This window comes from Tympanuchus pallidicinctus, unplaced genomic scaffold, assembly GCF_026119805.1.
Source record: "Tympanuchus pallidicinctus isolate F22 unplaced genomic scaffold, pur_lepc_1.0 scaffold4, whole genome shotgun sequence".
In the NCBI taxonomy this organism is placed as follows: domain Eukaryota; kingdom Metazoa; phylum Chordata; class Aves; order Galliformes; family Phasianidae; genus Tympanuchus; species Tympanuchus pallidicinctus.
Window position 1 is genome coordinate 49,954,930 of NW_026294758.1, and position 22,133 is coordinate 49,977,062.

The window sequence follows — 22,133 nt, forward strand, 5'->3', positions numbered from 1 at the left end:
AATGATGAAGTTCTGATTTCCCAGCTGCTATGCTGTGGTGATAGTAATGTCACCTGCAGAATCTCAGCGTACTCTCTATTCTCTTTCTCATCACCCTGGGTAAAGCTTAGACTTGCCATCCTTTCAGTCTCAGAGAACAAATTCAAGCAGTAAAAAAGTGCTCAGCAATAGGAATTTTAATTAAATCACAACAAAGTCTCTTAATTGTAGCCCAGAGAAGAGACTTTCTAAAATAAACTTGAATGTGTTACAGCTAACACTTGAGATGCAAGGCAGAAGTCAGTCACATATTTTTCACATTAGCACATGTTTAAATTGGTTTCTAGAAATAACACTGAAAATATCATTAAAAACCATTGACCTGCCTTGAGCAAAGAATTCACAGACTCTTTTTTTCCTACCCTTCCTGTTGCAAATATCACAGTACTGAGTTACTAACTAGTCAAGCTGCAGTACATTTTCAGTATTTTTCTAAGTACACATTTCTTACAGGAACAGAAGCTGAAAGAAGCTCTGAGCATTTTCTCTTCAATGATTTTCATTTTCAAAATACACTTAATGCAAGTCTTGATTATCTTTATCAGAGATGGCAGCAGCAACCGTGCTGTAGGTACCTTCCACTTAAGCCATTCTTTGCTAAGACACATATGTGGCAGTTCTGTAGTAAGGAAACATATTTTCTCCATCTTCCTTCCCAAAATGCCTTCTAGCTCTTTTCTATTTCATTTGAGAAAATTTCCAGTCCAAAGCTGCATGGTATTTACTTTCCCTCCACTCTAAAAAGGATTGCTGCTCTAAGGATTAGTGTAGTTTAGCCATGGGAAACTCAAAAAGCCTGGTAGTCGTGGAAAGAAGGGGGGAAGAATAGCATACAGCTATTGGCTTGAGAGACCAAACAGTGCTGGGGTATTTCCAGAGAAGGTTTACTGTGTCATTAATGGATAACACTGTTCTGCACTTGCCTTTCAGTGAAATGGGGAACTATCACCATATCACATCACAGACAGACATTGTACCTGGACTAAAATCTGAGATCACACCATAAATACACAGATGACACTTAAGCTCTTCATTTGCTGTCACAAAACTGCTTTTCTCACTGTCGTACATTCTGCCTCGCATGTCGCAGCAGTGATGTAGTATCTGCAGAAATGCTCAACTGATCGAGTGTTTTCTAATTACAATTATAGATTAGGTGTCTAAACTGTAGTATTTCCTTTCACAGTCTTTTATTCTAACATCGAGGAAAATACACAGTGAAATATTAGTTCTTCTGTATTGCCCCCCCTCAACTCTGTGTTCAGTCTAAGAAATTCATTAGTGAGTCAAGTTGCACAAATGTCCCACAGTTCTTACTTTAAAGCACATTGTTTCTCACTGCTCTTTACTTAACTTTTCATGTTAGGACACATCCAGCAGCTGTTTCCAGCCACTAATAAAGCAGCAGGCTGTACCTGTACTGACAGCAGGAACAACATTAATGCCCTGCTTTCACATCCTTCCTGCATAGGAAGATGAAGTGAACTGATAATCCACTGTGCAGCTAGCAAGGGACTGGATGGGTGGAAAAAGGACAGTGTGGAGCATCTTGAGCAAAACAAAGAGAGAGTGAACTATCTGACATGGCAAACATATGTGCATTTCAAGTTTAAGAAATAACTAGCAAGAAGACTGAGAGGAGGAAAGGAGAAAGGCAAATCTGGACTTTAGTAAGGCAAAGAAAGATCAGAGAGCAACAGATCATTGCCTATAATCAAAGTTGCAGCCCAAATCAGATAACTTTTTTTCTCCCATAAGCTATGTTCAGTTGCTCTTCTCACTGAGAGAAAGGTATTTACGGATCATGACTTAGCAAAGAAAGACCTACCTGTGTAAAGAACAAAGGTGGTGAAATCAAAGGCAAATAATTAAATTGTTCCCCAACAGCACTACGTAATCACTTATATGATCTGAACTATGATACAGACATCAACTTTGCATCTACGCTGCTAACAGCAAAGAAAAAACCAAAACAAAACAGAATTCAAACATAATGTTATTCAAACATTAAAGAACTTATATTTTTAGCAAATTTTGAACCCAGGAAAATTGGGATGTGTTGCCTCAAAAGAGTGATTTAGATTATCTTTAGCCTGAATGAGCATTAATGATTTTGAGAACTACCTTCTACAGTTTTTATTAGCCTTTAAAACTACCTTCAAAAATAGATATATTTATAATTCATTAGAAAATTTGCATTTCATAAAGAAGAAACCATATACAACTTGTACTTTTCCAGCTAGCAGACCTAGCACTGTAGCAGGTGATGGTGCCTCACTTTACGTCATCTTTGCATTCACTTCTTTGTTACCTAGGAAGCAAGCACTGCCTTATTTCAGACTACTTAAATCAAAGACATTGTTCAACCCAATTCAGTTGAAGTAGCACAGAGTTGCACATTGATCAAAATTATTTAATTCAGTTAAGTTCGTTATGCTGATGGGTTTTGTTTATAAGCTTATGATAGAGCAAATAACTCAAACACAAATGAGAATGTGAGTATGTACTTACATATAAGTAAAAAGTCATCAGCTAACTAATTATACATCAAAAGTCATCAGCTAACTAATTATACATCAGTTTACTTGCACTGAGGCTTGCTTGACTTGGCTGAGGCTTGGTCCTCTGGCATCCCAATATCTTCTGCTATTAACCTCTTTCCACGTGAAAAGCCTGTTTTTTGTATATTAGTACTGATGTGTGAATCTGTAAATACTGTCAATGTTCCATATTCTGCAAAATATCTATAAATTGCATCAAGTCAGCTGTGAGATGCAGCAAGTCACCAAAGTAAGCAGCATACACATAAAAAATAATCCCCATTTATTTGAGAAACAGTAAATAAGAGAAATATTCAACTTGTGCACACACAGACTTAATCATAAATAGCTTTGATGAACAAATAGTACTGTGCAACCAGCCCACAACAAACATCCATAGGTTTCTAAATGCTTTACAAGGTAGCAGAGCATTGTTGTTCCCGTTTTACAGCTGGAACAGAAGTCAGATGACTTGTCTGAAGGCTCAAAGGAAATCAGTGTCACAAATGGGGAAAAGGTATGGACTCTTCATTCAAGCCCGATCTCAAGCCACAAGCATGTTGACCATGATTAAATTTTAAAAAACTGATTTTTCGAAAAACAGAGACAAAGGAATGAGTTGGTTCCTAAAACTCAAAAAAGAAACTAAGCTTTCTTGTGGCCACATGGCATTGTTGTGGCAATCTAAGGATCAGTAACACAGGATACCTTGAAAAGCGCTAGATATCCAGAAATGGCACAGTAGCACAGAGCAAGCACGACCACAACACCCACTGGAACCACCAAAACCGAGCTGGTGGCATAGCAAAATTGTGGAGAATCCCCAGAAATGCTAAAGGGCATTTCTTAGTCACAAAGTTTCTGTGCTGACCAACACTTCGCTCATACTACATGACAGCCCAGCTGAGAGGAGGCTGCTCAGCCCCTTCCTATGGTGGGGACCATGGGCAGCATGGGCTGCCTTGGGGCACAGCTACTTCAATGCTAACGTGCTTTGAAGCAGAACTTCTCTGGGCACAGATCAGCCTGGGACCATGGATGCATATGCAAGGCCTTCCTATCTGCAGTGTGACTGTTCGTACGATTGCTGCTGGACATTGAGTGTTTTGCATTTCAGCATAGCACCACCAAGCTGAATACTGATTATAAATAGCACTTGTTACTCATTACATGTAAAAATCCTGTCTCAGAAGAACTGGGATTTCACAGGAGGATATTTCTACTGGCAGGGATAGAAACGAAGGCAGACATCGTTTGGCATGGTTACCTGTACTGCCCTTGAAGAACAGTAGAGCATTATTCACATGTGTTCACACAGATTGCTTCAATCCACCACCACCCATTCCACAGGCACAGCACACTTCCAAACACAGAAAGACAAACCATGCACAGCCAAGCTGGGAGAAGGACACAATGCTATTGTGGCATCCAAGGGTAACTTCTTCCCTTGTGGCATCCAGAAGAGTTCACATTGCAGCCCTGTCAGCACCTGCAGGTGGAAAGAGGGGCACTCCAGGCTGCAGCAGTCACACTGCTCTCTTAATTGTGTCTGCAAGCTGGGCACTTCCAATTTTCCTGAGGTAGCAGATGCAGAGGTCTTTGTTTCATACCTTATTGAAAAAGTGCAGGAAAAGGGGACAGGCGAACAAGCATGGTGGGGTTTCTCAGGAAAGACACAAACACACAATGTAAAACAGGTTTCTGAAGTATTCCATTAGAGTAAATAGTACCAGGGCTTCCAAAAGCAAGCCTTACGCTTCCAGAATCACCTTGAAGAATAGTTATGGGATTGTTGTGGCAAGTTAAAGAACAGTCAACCAGAGAGTTGTTAATTTCACAGATTGTTTCCAGATACCTCTCTCTTCAAAGTCCTGAACTTAATGCAGAAGGAACTCCTCTGCAGCAGGTCAGGGCTGGAGAATCCCAGGCACCAAGCTATAGCAGTACACAGTACCAGCAGCTGGAAAAACAGCATTGCTATAGAGAGGCATTTGCAGGATTGATACGCAGAAAATGTTTGTCAGAAGACAAATAAACCCACTCTTTTTGTTGTTCTGCCAGTTTTTCTGCCAAGCATTTTACCAGGACAGGATCTACTTTGGAGTCAAGCTTATTGGCAAACCAGTGCCCATAATTCATAAGCCATCTTAATTCTGCAGCCCCATAGATGCAGACGCTACGAAGATGGGTACCAGTGCATGGAGGATACAAATGGTCTTCAAGATAATTCCATTTCACCAAACGAGTTTTGCTCTGCAAGTCTGTGATGTCTTGGGCAGACCTCGAAATTTCCCCAGGCACACCAGGAACACGCACAAGAGTGGCCCAGAAATGTTCATCTGGAGAGTAAGTATCCCTCGACCAATCAAAAAAGTCTTTTACAAGAGAGCTGCTAAGGATGTACTGAATGAAAGCTCGACTTAAAACAAAATAGGCACTGCCAACAAATACCTCAATATTATGAGGTGGTGGGTTCTTGGAAATGTTGGTTTTCACAGGCATCTGCATGTATTCGTAAGGCACTTTCATAAGTTCATAATGATAAGTAAATCGTTCTTTTTTGCTACTACTGGGCTTTATAGTTTCCAGCATGTTTCCCCCACCGAGTTTCTTCAGTTCAGCAACCAACTGGAAATTTGATCTCAAAGGGAAATCTTGGCCGCACAAGTTAATAACATACTTCCAGGGGACCGCAGAGTTCATCAGATCAGACAAACAATTTAAATCTGCTTGCAGTCTTGAAATATGTGCATAGTTCACCATCTCCAGTTTTGACGCAATGAAAATGTTGGGAAAACATTTAGCTAGATTGTTCATAGCAGATTTAAAACTTTTTGCTGCTTTTCGGTCATAGTGAATGCAGTATATATTTTGATGACTGTACAGTGAATGTATGAGCCTTTCAACCATCACTGCATCTTTGTGGACAACAAAAGAATAGGCTATTGGAAAACTCTCTTCCTCTGGAGAAACAGGTATCAGGTGGTATTTCCTCAGGGTACGATACCTGTCACAATCATTTGTCATTGCAATGATATCTTCATCATCTAAATCAATTATATCTTTCCTTCTTATCTCTAAACTCTTGCCAATTTCCTGAGGATCTTGCTCATAGATAGACGAACAGTTAATTTCATACTGGAAGTGGTTTCTAAGATAGGAATATCTGTTTCTGACATATGAAGAAGTGCTCAAGAAGTGCTCGACCAGATAAATACTCTTAGGTGGAAAAAAGTGTCTTTCAACATGGAGGAGCTTCAGGAGTGCAATCACCCACCCTGTAAAACACAGGATCAGAATCTTCTTTCTTGTGGGACACCTGTAGGGAAACTTATGCCTCTTCATTCTGTAAGGAAACAGATACATTGATATTTTACAAGAGGAATGATGCGCTAGTGGTAATTACGTCATTACAACATAAACACCACCTTTCTTCTCAATCATCATGTTAATTCAAAGGCAGATTTTGCCACAATAATAGGCAAAGATTTCATTACCCCATCATCTGACTGAAGGCAATAAAATATCGCTGTTTTCAAACAACACCCAGCTAAATAATAAGAGTGTTAGAATAGGACTCCTGCTGTATATTTTCCAGAGCACTTTTTTTCTCCTATTTTTGTGGCACAAACAGGAGTATAGCAACCTTTGCATTGGCAGAAACATGCCTATCCTTTTAAGAGAGTTAGAATGGAGACTTCATTTTCTGAAGCAGCTCCAGAGAATTCAACAGGAGGACCGAGAAACTCTCTCATGAATCTGCAAAGTCATGTTTAACAGTAGGCATTAGGAGAGAGAAAAAAAAAAAAAAAAAAAGGAGAGAGAGAGAGAGAGAGAGAGAGAGAAAAGATGTACTTGAAAGCTTTGGAATTCAGTCAGAGCATCCTCACTGTCTTTAACACTGGGACTGCACAATGAAGTCCAAAGAGAAACGAATTTCCTTCCTGTCCCTTCCCAGCAGGGTCTGACATGTCCGAAGTCCAGATTTCTTTCTTGAAGGTACTGCTAATCTGCCCTGAAAGAAAGAGACAGATGAAGACACAGCACTTCCATCCATTGCAGGTAGTATATAACATAACCTTTGAAGGCAAGTGGGGCAGCAGTGAGAAACAGTGCCTAATCTTGCTGTATGAGATACCTTCGGCTGTGACTGCAAAGCAGAGGCAATGCCCCTTTTTTTTATGAAACAGGGTATATAGCACCATTTCTGTGAAGCAGTTTAGCAACTGAGGTAATACAGCACTGAATGCTCAAAACAGTGTTCCTGTTTCCACATATTCTTGCCCTACCTGCTGAGTGCAAGGATAATTATTTTTGTTCCTGAACTAGTTAGACTAGAGGCCACATCCAAGTGAAGCATTAGCTTAAGCTCCATTTCGTTGCTACATTGTACTCTTCCTGCAGAACAACTTCCTGCATTTTTGGGGGCAAGAAACTGGATCAGAATGCTTCATTGTGCCCACCCACTTTGCCAGCTATGTTCAGACCTGTTACTGGCTTTGAAACTTTGTATGTGCACAGTCAACAGAAGAATGCGTGTAACCTACTGTAAATCTTACGCAATGCTGTTGCAATGACAGAGAGGCTTCAGTTCAGGACAGGAACAACATGGTCTTTTGCAAACCAAAGAGATGATTTGGGGGTGTTGTACACAGTCTCATTCTGGGAGATTGCCTGCACAGAGGGCAGCTTGCCTCTAGGTCTCTCACATCATCTCACTCTGCTTCCTCCTTGTTGGATGAAAGACAGAGGACACAGGACACAGACAAGGCACTTTGTGCTCTCTGGTTCCTGAAGAAGTGTAACAGATGATGGTGCCACAGCAAAACATTCTGAGTTAGTTTCAGCATTATCCGTATGGATGGATAGGCTTCTCCTACAACCCTTTTCCTTCGTTCCCTATGACAAACATAAGGCAAACACCTATAGTGTTGTGTCTTCTCTTCAGCTGTACCAACCTCAACAGGAGCTATGCTTTCACACGGAACACCAACATCAATCCTTCAGACCAAGTGCTGGAGCTTCTCTGCACCTCTTCACAGTTTTCAAGCATGGTTACAAGCAAGAATAAGACAATGTGATTACCAGAAGTGACTCAAATGCCTGCAGATTCCAAGTAAAATCTTACTAAGAGACTAATGGATATATCTTTAATGTGCCCATCACGGCCAGGTCTTGCAAACTCTGACTTTGCAGTCTCATTAGTCTCTCTCCCTGTGTTTTTTGCCTGTTATTTCTTCTCTGGGATCAACCCAGAGAAGGAGAAGGAAATGTCACCTTGATGCATGCAGCCTTGATGCAAGCTATTCATGCAAGTGTCCACTCAGGTTCACCAGGCCTGCTTGATCCCTCGGCATGTTCTGTGCTTCACCTGGGGATGCTGGGAAAGGACTGGGGAAGGGACTGCACGGGTATACCCAATTTGTAAAAGTCAGAGCTTGGCAGCTCTCTGTAGGTTTTACAAACAGCCATCAAGCATACAACAAATGATGAGAAAAAACGGGTCTGACCCTCCAACGCTCCATTATCACAAAACCAATATACTACTTTCTCCCTTAGCCAGCAATTCCTCACCTTCAGGCCTTCTTCAAACCAATAGGTAATCAATGTCTTAATGTATAATCCAGATTTCCCTTCAACCTCTTTCTGTAGTTTCTTCCTTCTCTCTTCAGCTCTTCCTTTGCAGGAAGCAGGAATTTAGAGTGTGATCTCTCTAGCAGCCCACCTTGTCACTCTGCCCGGTCATCTCCCTACCCACCAAAGACTACTGATACCACACTTGGCTGAATGAAGCTACTTCTTTCACAGGTGCAACTGAGAAGCTGGAAAACGAAAAACAAAGCAAAATGAGCAAACATGCTCTCCAGCGCTCCAAAAATCCTAGATGTACATTAGTTCTGTTCAGCTCCACCCAGCATCAAACATTCTGTTTCTAGGTGAACCAACAAAAAAGCCAAGGTGACAGTTACCTGCTTAAATCTGCCATTCCAGACCACCAGATTCTGGTGTGGTGTGGAGACAGGTCAGGTTAAGAAAGAAATCACCTGGATAGCACTGATGTTTTTGTATCTTGCAACCAATACTGAATTGACTCCATAACCACGAAGTGATTATAAAGCAGGTATATTTTTAATTACAGTTCTGCATACGCATTCTGGGTGCAGAAGGAGTAGCCTCTCCTAACCTGCACACCATAAAGGGACAGTTTAAGCATATTTGTAGAGACAAGTTATACACGTGTAAGAATAGGAGGGGATATTACAATTGATTCTAAGAAACTGAACATAGATTATTCTGATATTACAATAAGAATAGGAGATATTACAATTCCAAGAAACTAGGTGTAGATTACTCTGATATTACAATTAGAATAGGAAGGGATATTACAACTGGTTCCAAGAAGTTATTATAATATTCTCCACTCCAACTGCTGACGTGCAGATTTTATTCCTTGCTGTAGTGGCAGAGTTTGAACCAATAAGTGAGCACGACTGTCTGGAATGGCATGAGATAAGGCTGCATTCCATAGCTTGCCCCCCCCAGCATCCCTTCCTGTAGCATCTGTTTTGCCTTTGTTGGTTCTACACCCCCTTGCCTAGTTCATAATTAAGCGAAATGCTGTTCTGAAACAATTCTAAAGTAATATGTTCCACATCATCTGTCCCTCCCACATGTGAGAACACTACCAAAGGAATTAATGAACAATGGCCACATCTCATAACCAACACACACTGCACAGCTACAGTATACACACGCACAGAACCACGTCCAAGCATTCACTGGGAGGGATGCAAAGTATTAAATGACTCAGAGGAGACAAGTTGGGGTTTTATTTATCCCTTGCATCTGTAATCCAAGAACAAGGGATGTTCAAAGAAAACAGACATGCAACAAATACAAGGGAAACACATGCACATTGTGTAAGAACACATGCACGTGTTTATAGTTTGTATGTGTGTTTATACATGTGGTTACAGTCTGTCAGAAGGCATCCTAAAGACCACGAGCTCCGCAGGATTCAAGAAAGAATTAGGCAATCAGCTGGCTGTTGGGAATTGTTGGGAGTTTCTAGAGTTACGTTAGCCAATATATAAATATGGATGAAATCTCAATTCTCTGGCACCGAGACTTAAGGCAATTAGCAGCTGCCAAGAGCCCTAACTGGAAATTTTTACCAATAAAAATGCTTGCTGTGTCTATTGCTCTGTTCTCTGAATTTCCTTTTATTTCCTTTTTGGACCAGAATAGGGACAGATCGTTAGATTCATTATAGCACTATTTCCTTCCACCCAGGAAATAGCTGGGTTTTCTGTATTTTCCACACTGCAAGAAGCCATTCTGAGCAGCTTTACACCTTCAGACTCTTATAGCCATTTGCTTTGCGCTACTGTGAAAGCTGTGCAGCTACACCAAAAGACAAACAGAGGGAGAGTTTCACACCCCCGATGGACTTCAGCCATGCATCAAGACTTTGGTGCAGAGAAAGATGCAGGATGTTCTTGAGGAAGAACACCTTTTGTCAGCAGAACTAGCCCTCCTGGGTGGGACTAAGAGAAGCCTGAGCTGGAAGAGAAACTGCCTCCTCATTTCCCCTAGACTAGAAGGGCCCAAAAATGCATGGCACTCCACATTTGGGCAGCAGAGCTCTGCTCTCACCTATGGGCTTCAATCCAGTGTGCATGTTTCAGCTTTTGGGAGCCTGCAGAAAATTTCTGCAGCTCTCCTATGCCTTGTGAATCACTCGTCAAAGCCTGTGAAGCCCACACAATCAGAATATAGGCTTTTTCCTTCTCTCTGTCACTGAATACTATCCAAGCAAACAGCATTTTGACTCATCTCATGGCAGCATAACTCAGTGTTGCTGGAATTAAAGTGGTGGCAAAGCTGTAAGAGAGGCTTCTTTAGTAAGAATTGTTCCTGAGCCTCATGATCTCACAGAGAGCACTGAACTTGTTAAAAGTTATAAGTGGAGCTTGGCCAGCTGAGGGAAGCATGGGGAGGAGGGTCCTTTTGAAGGCAGAAGTACATTAGAAAATGCACACTTGGTATTGGGCAAGTTTGTTCTGCCAGGGGAGCATGGAACCAAGAAAAGAGTTAATAACATGTGTCTTTACATATTATGTGTATTTTGGGTAACCAGCAAAGATTTGGGGAAGTGAAGTATGAAAACGACCACAGAAAAACTGTTACTGCCATGGTCACTACTTGCTGCACTCAGCTGACTGTGCAGAAATTTACTTTCCTGAGAAAAAAAATACTCCTGCTTGCATACTGGCCAGTTGCAGAGTGCCCAGAAATGTGCCCTGCAGTGTCATCATGCATGTGGAAAGCAGAATTTGCACTTGTACACCAGCCAGAGTCAACCCCTTTGGGTCCAGCATGTCGCACAGCCAACACTGGGCTCATACTGAAACACTTTCACAGAGACAGAAGTAATGTTCACCAACATGGCAAGCAAGGCAAACTGAACCAGTGTTTATTTCTCCTAGCTTTTACAACACGGCTTGCTGTGGTACAGCAGAAAAAAAACTTAGCTGTGTGTAATTTCTACCGAGTGACTGCAGCTTGTTGAGATGTTAACAGCTTACAGGGTGAAAACCAAGGAAATGCTAATTGAAGGTAAATTAAAACCCACTTTTAGTATTCTTTTGGGAGAGACAAAAAAGAAAAGTGTTAAACCAATTATAACTCCGGCTCAGCAGGCCCGTAGTATTTTAGGCACTATTGGGTACATACTCTGCAAAGTGGCTCTCCCTTTATCACTGCTGCTTGCACTCAGACCGAATGGGCAAAGGCAAAGTAATCCAAGGTGATCACATTTGATCTTGTTTTTCAGTTTAGCTCCTGAAATTAAACGGGATCAGAGCAAAATTTTTTTATTCATTTGCATCATTTTAGTCGAAAATGTTATATCATTCTGTGTAAAAAGGAACTGTGAAAGGTATTGGTGGTAACCCTGGTCCCTAGGGCAGAGTCTAAGGAAAAGTAATGATTGGCCTGGCAATGAAGCACTCTTGCAGCTAAGCACTGTGTAAATTTTGTTGCATTATCCTCCAAGGACAACCGTTCAAACCACTGTGAACTACCACCGAGGCAGTCAGGCAGCTCCAAGTAGCATTTGTAACTCTCCTGTATTACATGTCTTGTGTTGTTTATAGCTGTACAACATCGAACAATTTACAGTGCTGTGAAAACAACACCAATCAGTGCAAACCTGATTTAGAGAGTGCCTATGTGAAGTTTGGCTGTTTTAATTACATCTTTGCAAAACTAGGCCTTTTAAGCTATTGTGTCTTCTCAGTGCTATGAGGGCAAACAAACCATCATTATTAAGATAGTGAACTACAAATCTGGGGTAGCATAGGACACTTCACCCAGCCCAGCATCTCCTCCCTCAGGACCATGCACAAGGGAAGAGGAGCAGGAGAATATCCACCTCTGTGTGACAAATGGCCCTGGAGAGAAAATCAGGAAGTTACTGTTTGAGGAGGAGCAGAAAACTCAAAAATTAACCTGCTGAGACACAGCATTATACAGAACCTTGTGATCCAGTGATAAATCTCTAAAGAGCCTCATGAAACAAGGAGCATGAAAGTTAGTTTATTGCAAACCACATCTGGTACAGGGTACATACCCATTCCTTCAGAGCAAAAACAAGTTTAAGGCACCACATGGGAAACCATACTACTGTGCCATCATACATTACTTCTTAATATTGCCCCACAATGTCCCCGAGTATTTTGTGACAGGGAGAAAAACTCACCATAGTTTAAGCACTTAGAGTGTTAGGATTTGTTTCCAATGAAGACCAGAAGAGAATCTGTCCCATATAGCAACTCTGTTTGCAGCCCAGCTGGCCACCCCTATTGCCCTTGTATTGGCAGTACACACCAGAAAGTACCAATGCCTGCTGTCTTGCTTGCTGCCCTGAAGAACCATGCCCAGATGTACCCTCTTAAGAGTTTGCTTTAATCCATTCAAAAGGGCAACCACATTATTGGCCTCATCCATGTAGCTCTTGAACACCTCCAGTGACGGTGACTCCAGCACCTCCCTGAGCAACCTGTGCCACTGCCTCACCACTCCTTCTGAGAATAATTGTTTCCCAATACCCAACCTGCACCTCCCCTGGCACAACTTGAAAACATTCCTTCTCGTCTTATCACTGTGCAAGTGTGTATGCAAGAGAGAGGAAAAAACCTTTTCAGCTCGTTGTTCTGCTTATTTTTGGGTGCTGGGCAGCATTATTGGACCTGTTCTTGTGTGTAACCCAATGGTTTTTAAGGGGAGGTAGCATGGAATTATAATGCTCACGTAGGAAAATTGGTGCTGTGTTGCCAGAGGTGTCATAAGAGATTGCTGCAGATGAGTGACTGCACTCTCTCCTCTCCTTCAAATTCTTCCTTATGGGATCTCCACAAATCTTCTGTCTGGCCAACACCTCTTCTGAGAGGCCACTGTCTCTCAGGCTATTGCCTGAGAGAAAAGACTAACACTTTGATTGCAGATCGTGCTGACTCGCCAAGAGCATATTAGCCAGATAATTTGCAACTGCAAGGAACTTTGCAATTCCTCAGCACTCAGTTTGGTCCTCTCCTTATATTTGCTGTTCAGAGATTCTTGCTGCTCAGCAGGGGAAGGGGAAGGAGCTCCAGGGAGTGGGATTGAGGTGAGTCAGCAGAGCTGTTTGAGAAAGTTTGCAGTGGGCCTGCCTGCAGCAGTCCTGTCAGCACACAGCAGCCCTCCTGCAGTGCCCTCTGCCAGCCCATCCTGAAGGACCTGTTTGGTAAGCAAACAGAATTCCAAGCTCAGCCAGCAGCTATCTGGATATGCAGAAGAACAACAGCTGTGGCCTCCCATAACACATCTCTCCCCCTAACATATCCTGCTTCTTTTCTACTTTAGTGTGTGTCATGCCAGAGGGCCAGCTGGGAACCACCACCACCTGTTGGCATGGCAAAGTGTGTTGGCTGCCACCAAAAGAGGGATTTCTGCAAAGTTCAAGTTGAATATAGGCAGCATACCCCCAGTGTATCTGGAATTTATAGTATTCATGATAAATAGATACCATCGTGGGGCATCCTGATTTTGTGCCTGAACAGATCAAGAGCTAAGGAAAAACATAAACTCCAAAGATGAATCTGTGAGAGGAGAGGAAATGGAGATGCAGGAGAGCAGGAGTTCTGTCACCCATGCAGAAGATCTTCTGAGCTGAATGTGGCTCCTCCCCCATCACTCAGGTGAAGAAAGAAAAACAAACACAAAAATACTACAACTTAGGCATGAGTAAAGTATGAGCAGCAGAAAATTAGTGGGAAGATGATGGAAGAGGAGAATGAAGAGAGGGGACAATGAAAATAGGTGCTCCTGTATAAGTGGCATTAAGGAAAAAAATAAAAGCAGACAGCAGCCAGACAGGTGTGCCATCCGATATGCTGCTTTTCCATCCTCAAAGGCACCTGAGCCAGAACCAGTCCGCACCATCCCTTGCAAAGCAGACCAGCATGCAATCAGCAGCACAGCCATGCAGCAGCAGGAGCAATTGGAACAATTCTCCCTCCTCTGGGCAAAAACACTGTGGGAAATGATGTCTCTCCTCTCCCTCACTGAAGAACTCTGTCTACTTTATGCAGACCCACTCCCACAACTGTGCAGACCTGGCTGAGATGTTTCCATCACTATCTGTGCAGGCGGGCACAGTTCCTTCCTTTGTTTCTCTCTCTGCTCTGTACAAAAGTAGCTGCTGAAATGCAGAGCAGACCATTGTTCCTTGGAGGTGAGGAAGACAAGGGAAGAGATGTGCTCTGCTAAGTGATTTCCTTCTTTTATCAAACTATCTGGCTGAGTCAGATATTCTCTACTTGATTATTCAATGCTGTTGGCTGGAAAAAATAATTTATTCACTTACTGGTGTTTACTGGTGCTAGCTAATAATTTTCATGGCAAATTTATCTACGATAGGGATCTCAGAGCTCCTGGAGGAGCACTTTAAACTGGCACCAGACCTAGATCAGTCGGCTGTATCAGCTTTGCCTGTTTTTCTACCTGGTTCCTTGAGCTGCTTCCTTGCAGTGGAGCCCAGTGCAATGGGCTGCCCTCCACCTGCAGCAGTACCCAGTGCCTCCCCCTTATTTTGACCTGCCTGATGTAATACAGATCTCCTTTGAGGGATGGACCACTGGAGAACTAAGAAACCCATGTTTTTCCCTATTATTTCTGTGCTGTTTTACAGACCTCTATTAGTGGAGCTTATGATGTGGAAAAACACCCCATTACTTTTAGACCTATTCAAACAGTAAGCCTGCCAGTTTTAAGATTCTGAAGATCTGAAATAACATGGAGTCCAAAGAACAACAACAGTAATAAAATCTACAGTTCTTCACAGTCTGATTTGTCTGTGCTTCTGGAAGAGGACAGAAGCTTCCGAGCAGACACCTGAGAAGCACCAATTCTACAAAGATTTAGCAGTTATGGATATCACATTTGACTTTGTCATCTCACAACAACGTTGTCATCCCAGCACTAAAGATTAGGACGCTTTATTCATGGGGTATGTAGATGTGTGTTTCTATACAAAATGTACTGCGCTGGCAGTATGTGATTCTAACAATCTCACTGCCCCCAGTTTTACGCCCTTCACTACAAGGAGGTCCTGGTGTGTGTCCAGAGAAAGAGCAATGAAGCTGTGAGGAGTCTGGAGCACAAGTCTTATGAGGAGCAGCTGAGGGAGCTGGGATTGTTCAGTCTGGAGAACAGGAGGCTCAGGAGACACCTCACAGCTCTCTATAACTACTTGAAAAGAGGTTATGGCGTGGTGGATGTCAGCATCTTCTGCTGCATAGCAGTGATAGGATGAGAGGGAATGTCTTCAAGTTGTGTCAGGAGAGGTTAAGATTAGGCACTAAGAAGAGTTTATTCTCCGGAAGTGTGGGGATGCATTGGAATTGGCTGCCCAAAGGGGTGACTGAGTCACTGTCCCTGAAGATGTTCAAGAAACGTGTAGATGTGGCACTGAGGGGCATGGTGGGGATGGACTGAAGGTTGGACTAGATGATCTCAGAGGTATTTTCCAACCTACACACACACAGATGTGATCCCCATATTCACAGTAGAATATCTAGCATCATTTCCTGCATTCCTGAAACACACCAAGGCCAGGGAAGCCACGTGCCTGCTCTCTAGTCAGTGCATGGGGCAGGTGATTTCATCGTTTGCAGTGCAGGATGACATCCCAGGGGAACAGTTCCTGGCTGCTCTGCATCCCCTGCTACCCTGGGGTGCTTCAGAGCAAATTCTGCTGCAAGCTGGTCTACTGAGCGTCCAATAAAAACAGTCTCTCAGCAAACCCCTTGGTACACCCCAGACAACTCTGCCCTGCTGGCTGGTAGGTTTGTAGCCTGGCAAAGGCATAGAGCTCCACATTTAAACTTTAAGAGGTGGGAGTATCCCTTTTTTTCAAGTACTTACTGCACCATAAAGACAGGAGTCAGAGGAAAACTACAAAGAATAAGTAAATTTACTTCTGTTGTGGGGTGAGCTGGAGTTAACTTCTCTCTGACTCATATAAAAGTTTAAAATAATAATACCCTATGGTGGAGTGAGAGTTAACCTTTACCCCCAAACTACTGTACAGCATAAAAATCAGGCCCAAAGGGGCCAGAGCTTGTGTACATTGGCAGCAGCTCTGGCACGACAGGCTTGAAGCTTCCTGTTGGAGACGAAAGCAGGAGAAACCTCACTGAGCTGCAACAGGCTGCAGGCAGCATCTAGGCACATTCTTCTGCTTCTGCAAATGTGTGGAGATGCCTTCACCTTTCTCCTCGGCCTCTGTCTGCAGACCTCACTGTAAGTCACACCCTTCATGTCAATTCCTACTGAGTCAAAGCCTTCCCTGCCCGTCACAGCTGTCACATCAGTCACATCACTCACCCTGTGCTGCAGGCCACCTCCTGGTATCTGTGCCCTGGAAGCAGTGTGGGACACTCTGTGCAGGCAGAGCTGTGTGGGCAGCAGTCAAAGCCCTGCCATCGGCTGCCCTCCCAACTCCATGTCTATCCATGCAGCAGGTGAGTGCCATGTTGGTGTACAAATGCACAAGGATAACTTCACTGACTGCAAGGATATTTTTTTTTAAGTCTGCAAATTTAGCTGGCAAATAGTGAATGCAGGCTTGTTCAATAAGCCATAGGAGAGGAGACATTGCCTACACAATAAACAACTGTTTGTGTTTGCTCACAAACAGTTTTTTTAAGCACAGAGAGGATAGGGAAAATAAGCATAAAGAAGAGCAGATCACAGAATTGTATGAGTTGGAGGGGGCCCTTCAAGGCTGTCCAACTCCCCTGCAAAGAACAAGGATGCCTATAGCTAGACCAGATTGCTCAGAGCCCTGCCCAACCTGGCCTTGAATGCTTCCAAGGGCTGGGCTTCCACCACCTCTTTAAGCAACCTCTTCCAGCACCTCACCACCCTTACTGCAAAAAACTTCTTCCTTATAGCCAGCCAAAATCTCCTCTCATTTGATTTGGAACCATTTTCCATTGTCCTTTCACCAGAGACCCTGCTTAAGAGTCTGTCCTCTTCCATTTTATGGCCCTCCTTAAGATACTGAAAGGCCACTCTCAGGTCTCCCTGAAGTCTCCTCTTCAGGCTGAACAGCCCCAGCTCTCAGGTTCCAGGTTCCCATCAGGACAAGTGAGAAAAGCCCAGGTTAGCTTGGCTGCTCCCCAAGGAGCCAGGTTGAAGTGCCAACTCCAGAAGGACACAAGGCCATGTGGTGCTGCCTCCACCACTGCAACTGCTTGTCCCAGGGGCCACACCTTTCCCCTTAGATAAGGGCATGACAGCCAAGCCAAGGGCAGGAATCTGGGCTATGTATCATGCTGATGGTCCCAATGATACATTCTGAAACTTTTTTCAAGCACAACCATCTGCACTGCAAGTCCAGCTACAATATAAAAACGTTCTATTATGTCTGAATTTTGGGTGGTGATGCGCGGAGCCAAGAGTTGGACTCAGTGATCCTCAGAAGTCCCTTCCAACTTGGAATAATGTATGACCCTGTAAGTACCTCACTTTCCATATGATGTCTGTCATATGACAAGAAATCTACTTTATTGCCATTATACATGAGGTTCCTACATATGAAAGTTACAAAGAAATTTGAGGAGCCTTGTGTTGTGCTATTTACACGAACATTAAGGAATGCCACAGCACTTTCTTTTGGTACCCCTATGGCACATGCAAATTTCTTCCACTGGCACCTTCCACATGCCATCCCTCCTCGCTGCCACCTTGCCCACCAGTGCCAGCCCACAAGCCAGGGGTTGACATGTGCTCTACCACTGGGGTGCAAAATGACTGCTTAACATAAGTCTGGGTGTGATGCTACCTGAGAACTCGCCTGTTGTTGGAGTTGTCCATCCTGAGCTGGAAGAGAAGGGACTCATGAGCAACACATTGCCCTGCGAGCTCTTCATCGTGCTTGTACTTCTCAGTCAGATCTATCAATTCTAGGGTCACTGGCAGAGATGTACAAAGCTTACCTCCCTTGCCAGATTTGGCACCCTATGTTTACGTTCCAGAAATGAGCATTTTGTGACCCATCAACCAGATCTCTTAGCTCTTTCACTGATATTTCCTGGGAAACTTTAGAGGCTACAACCAAATAGGCCTCGTGATGCCTTTTCTGTAGCCAGAAAGCTATACCAAAAGTTCTACCAAAACCCCCTGGGCACTGCCTGTGAGTGAGATCCAACCTCCTCACCAATCAGCACCAGCAGCACACACAGCACAGCCACACTCCTGCCTGAAGTGGCTTTTTTTGTTGTGTATGGGCACAGAAACCACCAGAAAGTACACCAACACCTCTCAGATCCTGGTGCTGAGCAAGAGCTATCACATCTCCAAAAGCCCCTTTTGTTATGCCTGTTGTGTCCTGAAATCTTTTAGCAGAAGTCTGAAATGCTCTCTTTCTGTTCTGCTAATTGACATGAAACTCTCACAAGGTAGATGCATAGATCTGAGGATTTTTCTTAATATTGGACTGTACATTTCAGGCACCCAAAGAGGTCCTCAGCAGAAAGGACAAACAGCTGGCAGACTGACAAGTTCTTGGGACTTACCTGTTCTCTATGAACATTTAAACTTTTCCTTGGCTTGCCTGAATCCTATACATCAGTGCTTGCCAGTTTCTTTACTTTAGCTGATAGCATGCTGCTTGACCCTTTGTACTTTCTGAATTTTACCTTTGGTTAATTCGCCTGGACCACTTCTGAAGAATTCCAGACATCTGGTCTCAGCCAAAGAGCTATTTTTAAGGTGATCGCTCACAATCTGTGGACTGACCAGCATAATTTGCACACATTATGCCAGGAAATAGCACAAACAGCACAGATAACCATCCACAAAGCCTAGAGATCTGTCACATGAGTGGGTTTCAGTGTCTGGTGCCTCTCTTCTGCATTCCCACTGCAATCCAACACAAGCAATCTAAAGCACAGCCAAGTTTTCCATACCCCATTACCACTTTCCAACAAGCTGTAGCCCTTCAGAACTGCTTGCTTATTTGGATTGTGCAACACAAAGTGCTAGCCAGTGTTGTCTGTGATTTTGAATGACTCTACAAGTGGGTAGCATACACAGAAATGCAGAGAAACCAGACCGAAGCAAGTAGCCAATATGTGACCAACAACAAAAGATGTGCAAAGACAGCAGCAGCCCATGCTCCTTCCTGTGCTGTCATGTTAGAGCAGGCACATCATTTCACCTCTCACCCCAGCCCAGGATGCTGTGTACATAAAAGCAGGTTCTTGGAAAGAGTAAAAAGCACAGAAAGATAACAAGAGCCCCCTCAAGCTCTTTTCCACATACACATTGCAACTATTCACAGCTCAGAAGTTTACAAACCTGGGAGCTGCAGCTTTCTATTCCACACTGCCAACATCCTGTGATTTTCTGCCATGAATTTACCCATTTGCTTTTGATGCAAATTTTCTGATATGCAGGAGACTGTGTATCAGAGATTACTGTACAGCTGATCCCAGCACTATGTGAAAAAAACACGGACTCTTATACTTGCTTTCAGACTTTCACTTCCCACCTCCACTGGACTGTTGCAGTTCTGTTTTTGGAGGACAGCGAGTAGTGTTTTCCCCATTCACTGCCTTCACTTCAGCCACGAGTTTAAGTGCTTTGTCCTCTCGACTGTTCCTTCCCCAAACTGTCAAGCGCGAAGAAAAAAAGCCCAGCAAATGAAGGAATCACAGCAGTAACGCTGCCGGATGGAACAATTTAGGAGGTGTGCAGCAGAACAGGTGTGACGCACCGAGCTGCTTAACCCCAAAGTCACGATACGCAGAGCCTCAAGGGGATGTCCCTTGCGGTTGTCCCTTCAGAGCCCTCCTCGAGCATCGAGAAATCTAAGCCCTCGAAAAGAAAAGTTGTCTCCGTCTCTTCTCAAAGAGAAAAATCAGCAACAAGAAAACTGCAAACCCGTTCCTTTCTGACAGATCCTCTCTGTTCTGTTACTTCTGTTTCCCTACAAGTAACGAGAACCGCGCTAAAGGAAACGAAGTGAGCGCACTTGGCCGATTAAGAGCGGCACGGACACGCGCTTATAGACATTTGCGGAGCGGTGGCACAACAGCGGAGACTTCAGCCAGCACCGCTACAGATTCGCTCCCCGCTACAGACCTGCCTGAAGCTGTCACCGCTCTGCTCGGGCGCAGCTCGCGCGGCTCAGGGCTGCGCTCGGCTCCTGGCGTACACCTGCCCTTCGTCTGCCTTCAGAGCCTCCACTTCTACCCCGCCGTTAACTTTTCGGGCACACGGAGCGATCTTACCGGAGCTCCTCAGCACGCCTGCTGGCAGCACCGCACCGCACCGACGTCCCTTCGCCGCGCTCTGCCCCGCGCGCCCACGCCGTGCCGCGCCCCTTCCTCCTCCTCCTCCTTTCCTCCTCCTCTTTCTCCTCCTCCAGCCTCTTCCCCAAACTCCACGGCCGTCGCCGTGCTCCGCTCCGCTCCGCTCTGCTTTCCATGGAAAGTTGGGGCCGGGCCGTGGCCGCCCGCAGAGCCCTCTCCGCGGCACCTCAGGGTGCGTGGGCTTGTGTGCGTGTGCATGTGGGCGAGAGCCCGCTGCCCTCTGCGAACGCTCTCTGTTGGGCAAACTGCGGAATAAGCCACCCCGACAGCGGGACATCGCGGTCCTGCAGATGCCTGCAGGCACGGCCCTGCGCCGTGCTGCCGAACGGATCTGCCAGCTTTGCTCCCGGTGAGGCCGCAGCTCCGGACCTGCGCTCAGTGCACCCGCGGGCGGCTGGGACCGCTGGACGCGCCGCAACTGAATTGCGCGTAACCGTGTGTCTGAGCTCCTTCCACGGTAACAAGCAGAATCCGGACGCGTCTGTCGGACGATTCAAATGCCGATGATGATGCTGCAACGATACCAGCAGGAAAACTTTCTTCCAGAGCAAAGACTGCGTCTTAGGAAAAATATATATACATATAAACGGGGGGAGAATGACTGCGAGGGTGGATAGTGCTAGGACAAGGGGGAATGGTTTTAAACTGAGACAGGGCAGGTTTCGGTTAGATATTAGGAGGAAGCTTTTCACACAGAGGGTGGTGGTGCACAGGTTGCCCAAGGAGGTTGTGGATGCCCCCTCCCTGGAGGCATTCAAGGCCAGGCCGGATGTGGCTCTGGGCAGCCTGGTCTGGTGGTTGGCGACCCTGCACATAGCAGGGGGGTTGAAACTACATCATCATTGAGGTCCTTTTTCAATGCAGGCCATTCTGTGATTCTATAATACATCTATACACAAATTTGAAGGCCCTTTGAAACTTCATCTCCGAACTGTTACACTCTCTTGCTGCATCACAGTTAAGCTTCTTATTCTTTTCTTGATATGGCCAAAAACATAAATTCCAGATCACCTGTATGATAATTTCTGACCCAATTGGTCATTTCACTGCTGATGAACAGAAAAAGTGCCTAAATCTCACATATGAAGTTGCTGGAATAAAAGAAGTCTTTGCCTCTGTGCCATAATCACAAAACACTCACAAACTCCAGCTGCTCCAAGAAATTACTCAAATTCCTATGGCAAGATTATTTTGGTCTATGTTTTGCCTGCAGCGCCACCCCTCCTTCAGCATATTTTGCAGACACACCACTAAGTATTTGCACCATACAGGACCCGTAATCACTTTCCACAGTCAGCCTTTATTCTTGCATTTCTTTCACCTTACGTGTCCTTACTGGTTACAGTTCAGCTTTGCCTGGAAAGAAGGAGCATTGTGCTGATCCTCCACCAAGTACACTTCTATCCACATCTTTGTTTCCTGCCTCATTCCCCCTTGCCTCTTTAGCTTTTGCCGTGTTATAACCTACAGCCTATGCTACACAGGAGACTGGATTTTCACATTGGTCTCTTCAGGCCTTGACATCGACAAATCCCAGCTATATTGTTTGCCTTCCAGGCGCTTATCTCCTCCTCACTCTTATGCTTTTGTTTTACACCTTCTATTCTTCTTTTACCTACTGATATTAATC

The 22,133-nt window shown here is 44.4% G+C and overlaps 1 protein-coding gene across 6 annotated transcripts; it reads right to left on the reverse strand.

Moving 5' to 3' along the window:
* Window positions 1–2,845: 2,845 nt before the first annotated feature.
* GCNT4 (glucosaminyl (N-acetyl) transferase 4) lies at window positions 2,846–20,506 on the reverse strand. Of its 6 annotated transcripts, none has more exons than XM_052700850.1 (2): window positions 20,423–20,506; window positions 2,846–6,594 (listed from the first exon to the last, which is right to left on the reverse strand). In XM_052700850.1, the coding sequence occupies exon 2, from the start codon at window positions 5,943–5,945 to the stop codon at window positions 4,557–4,559; it is 1,389 nt and encodes a 462-aa protein (XP_052556810.1). In that variant the 5' UTR covers window positions 5,946–6,594; window positions 20,423–20,506; the 3' UTR covers window positions 2,846–4,556. The 6 variants fall into 6 exon arrangements, with proteins under 6 accessions (XP_052556810.1, XP_052556816.1, XP_052556812.1 ...); XM_052700856.1 differs by having other exon boundaries at window positions 2,846–5,925; window positions 20,423–20,501; XM_052700852.1 differs by lacking the exon at window positions 20,423–20,506 and adding an exon at window positions 20,274–20,409.
* Between the last annotated feature and the right edge of the window lie 1,627 nt (window positions 20,507–22,133).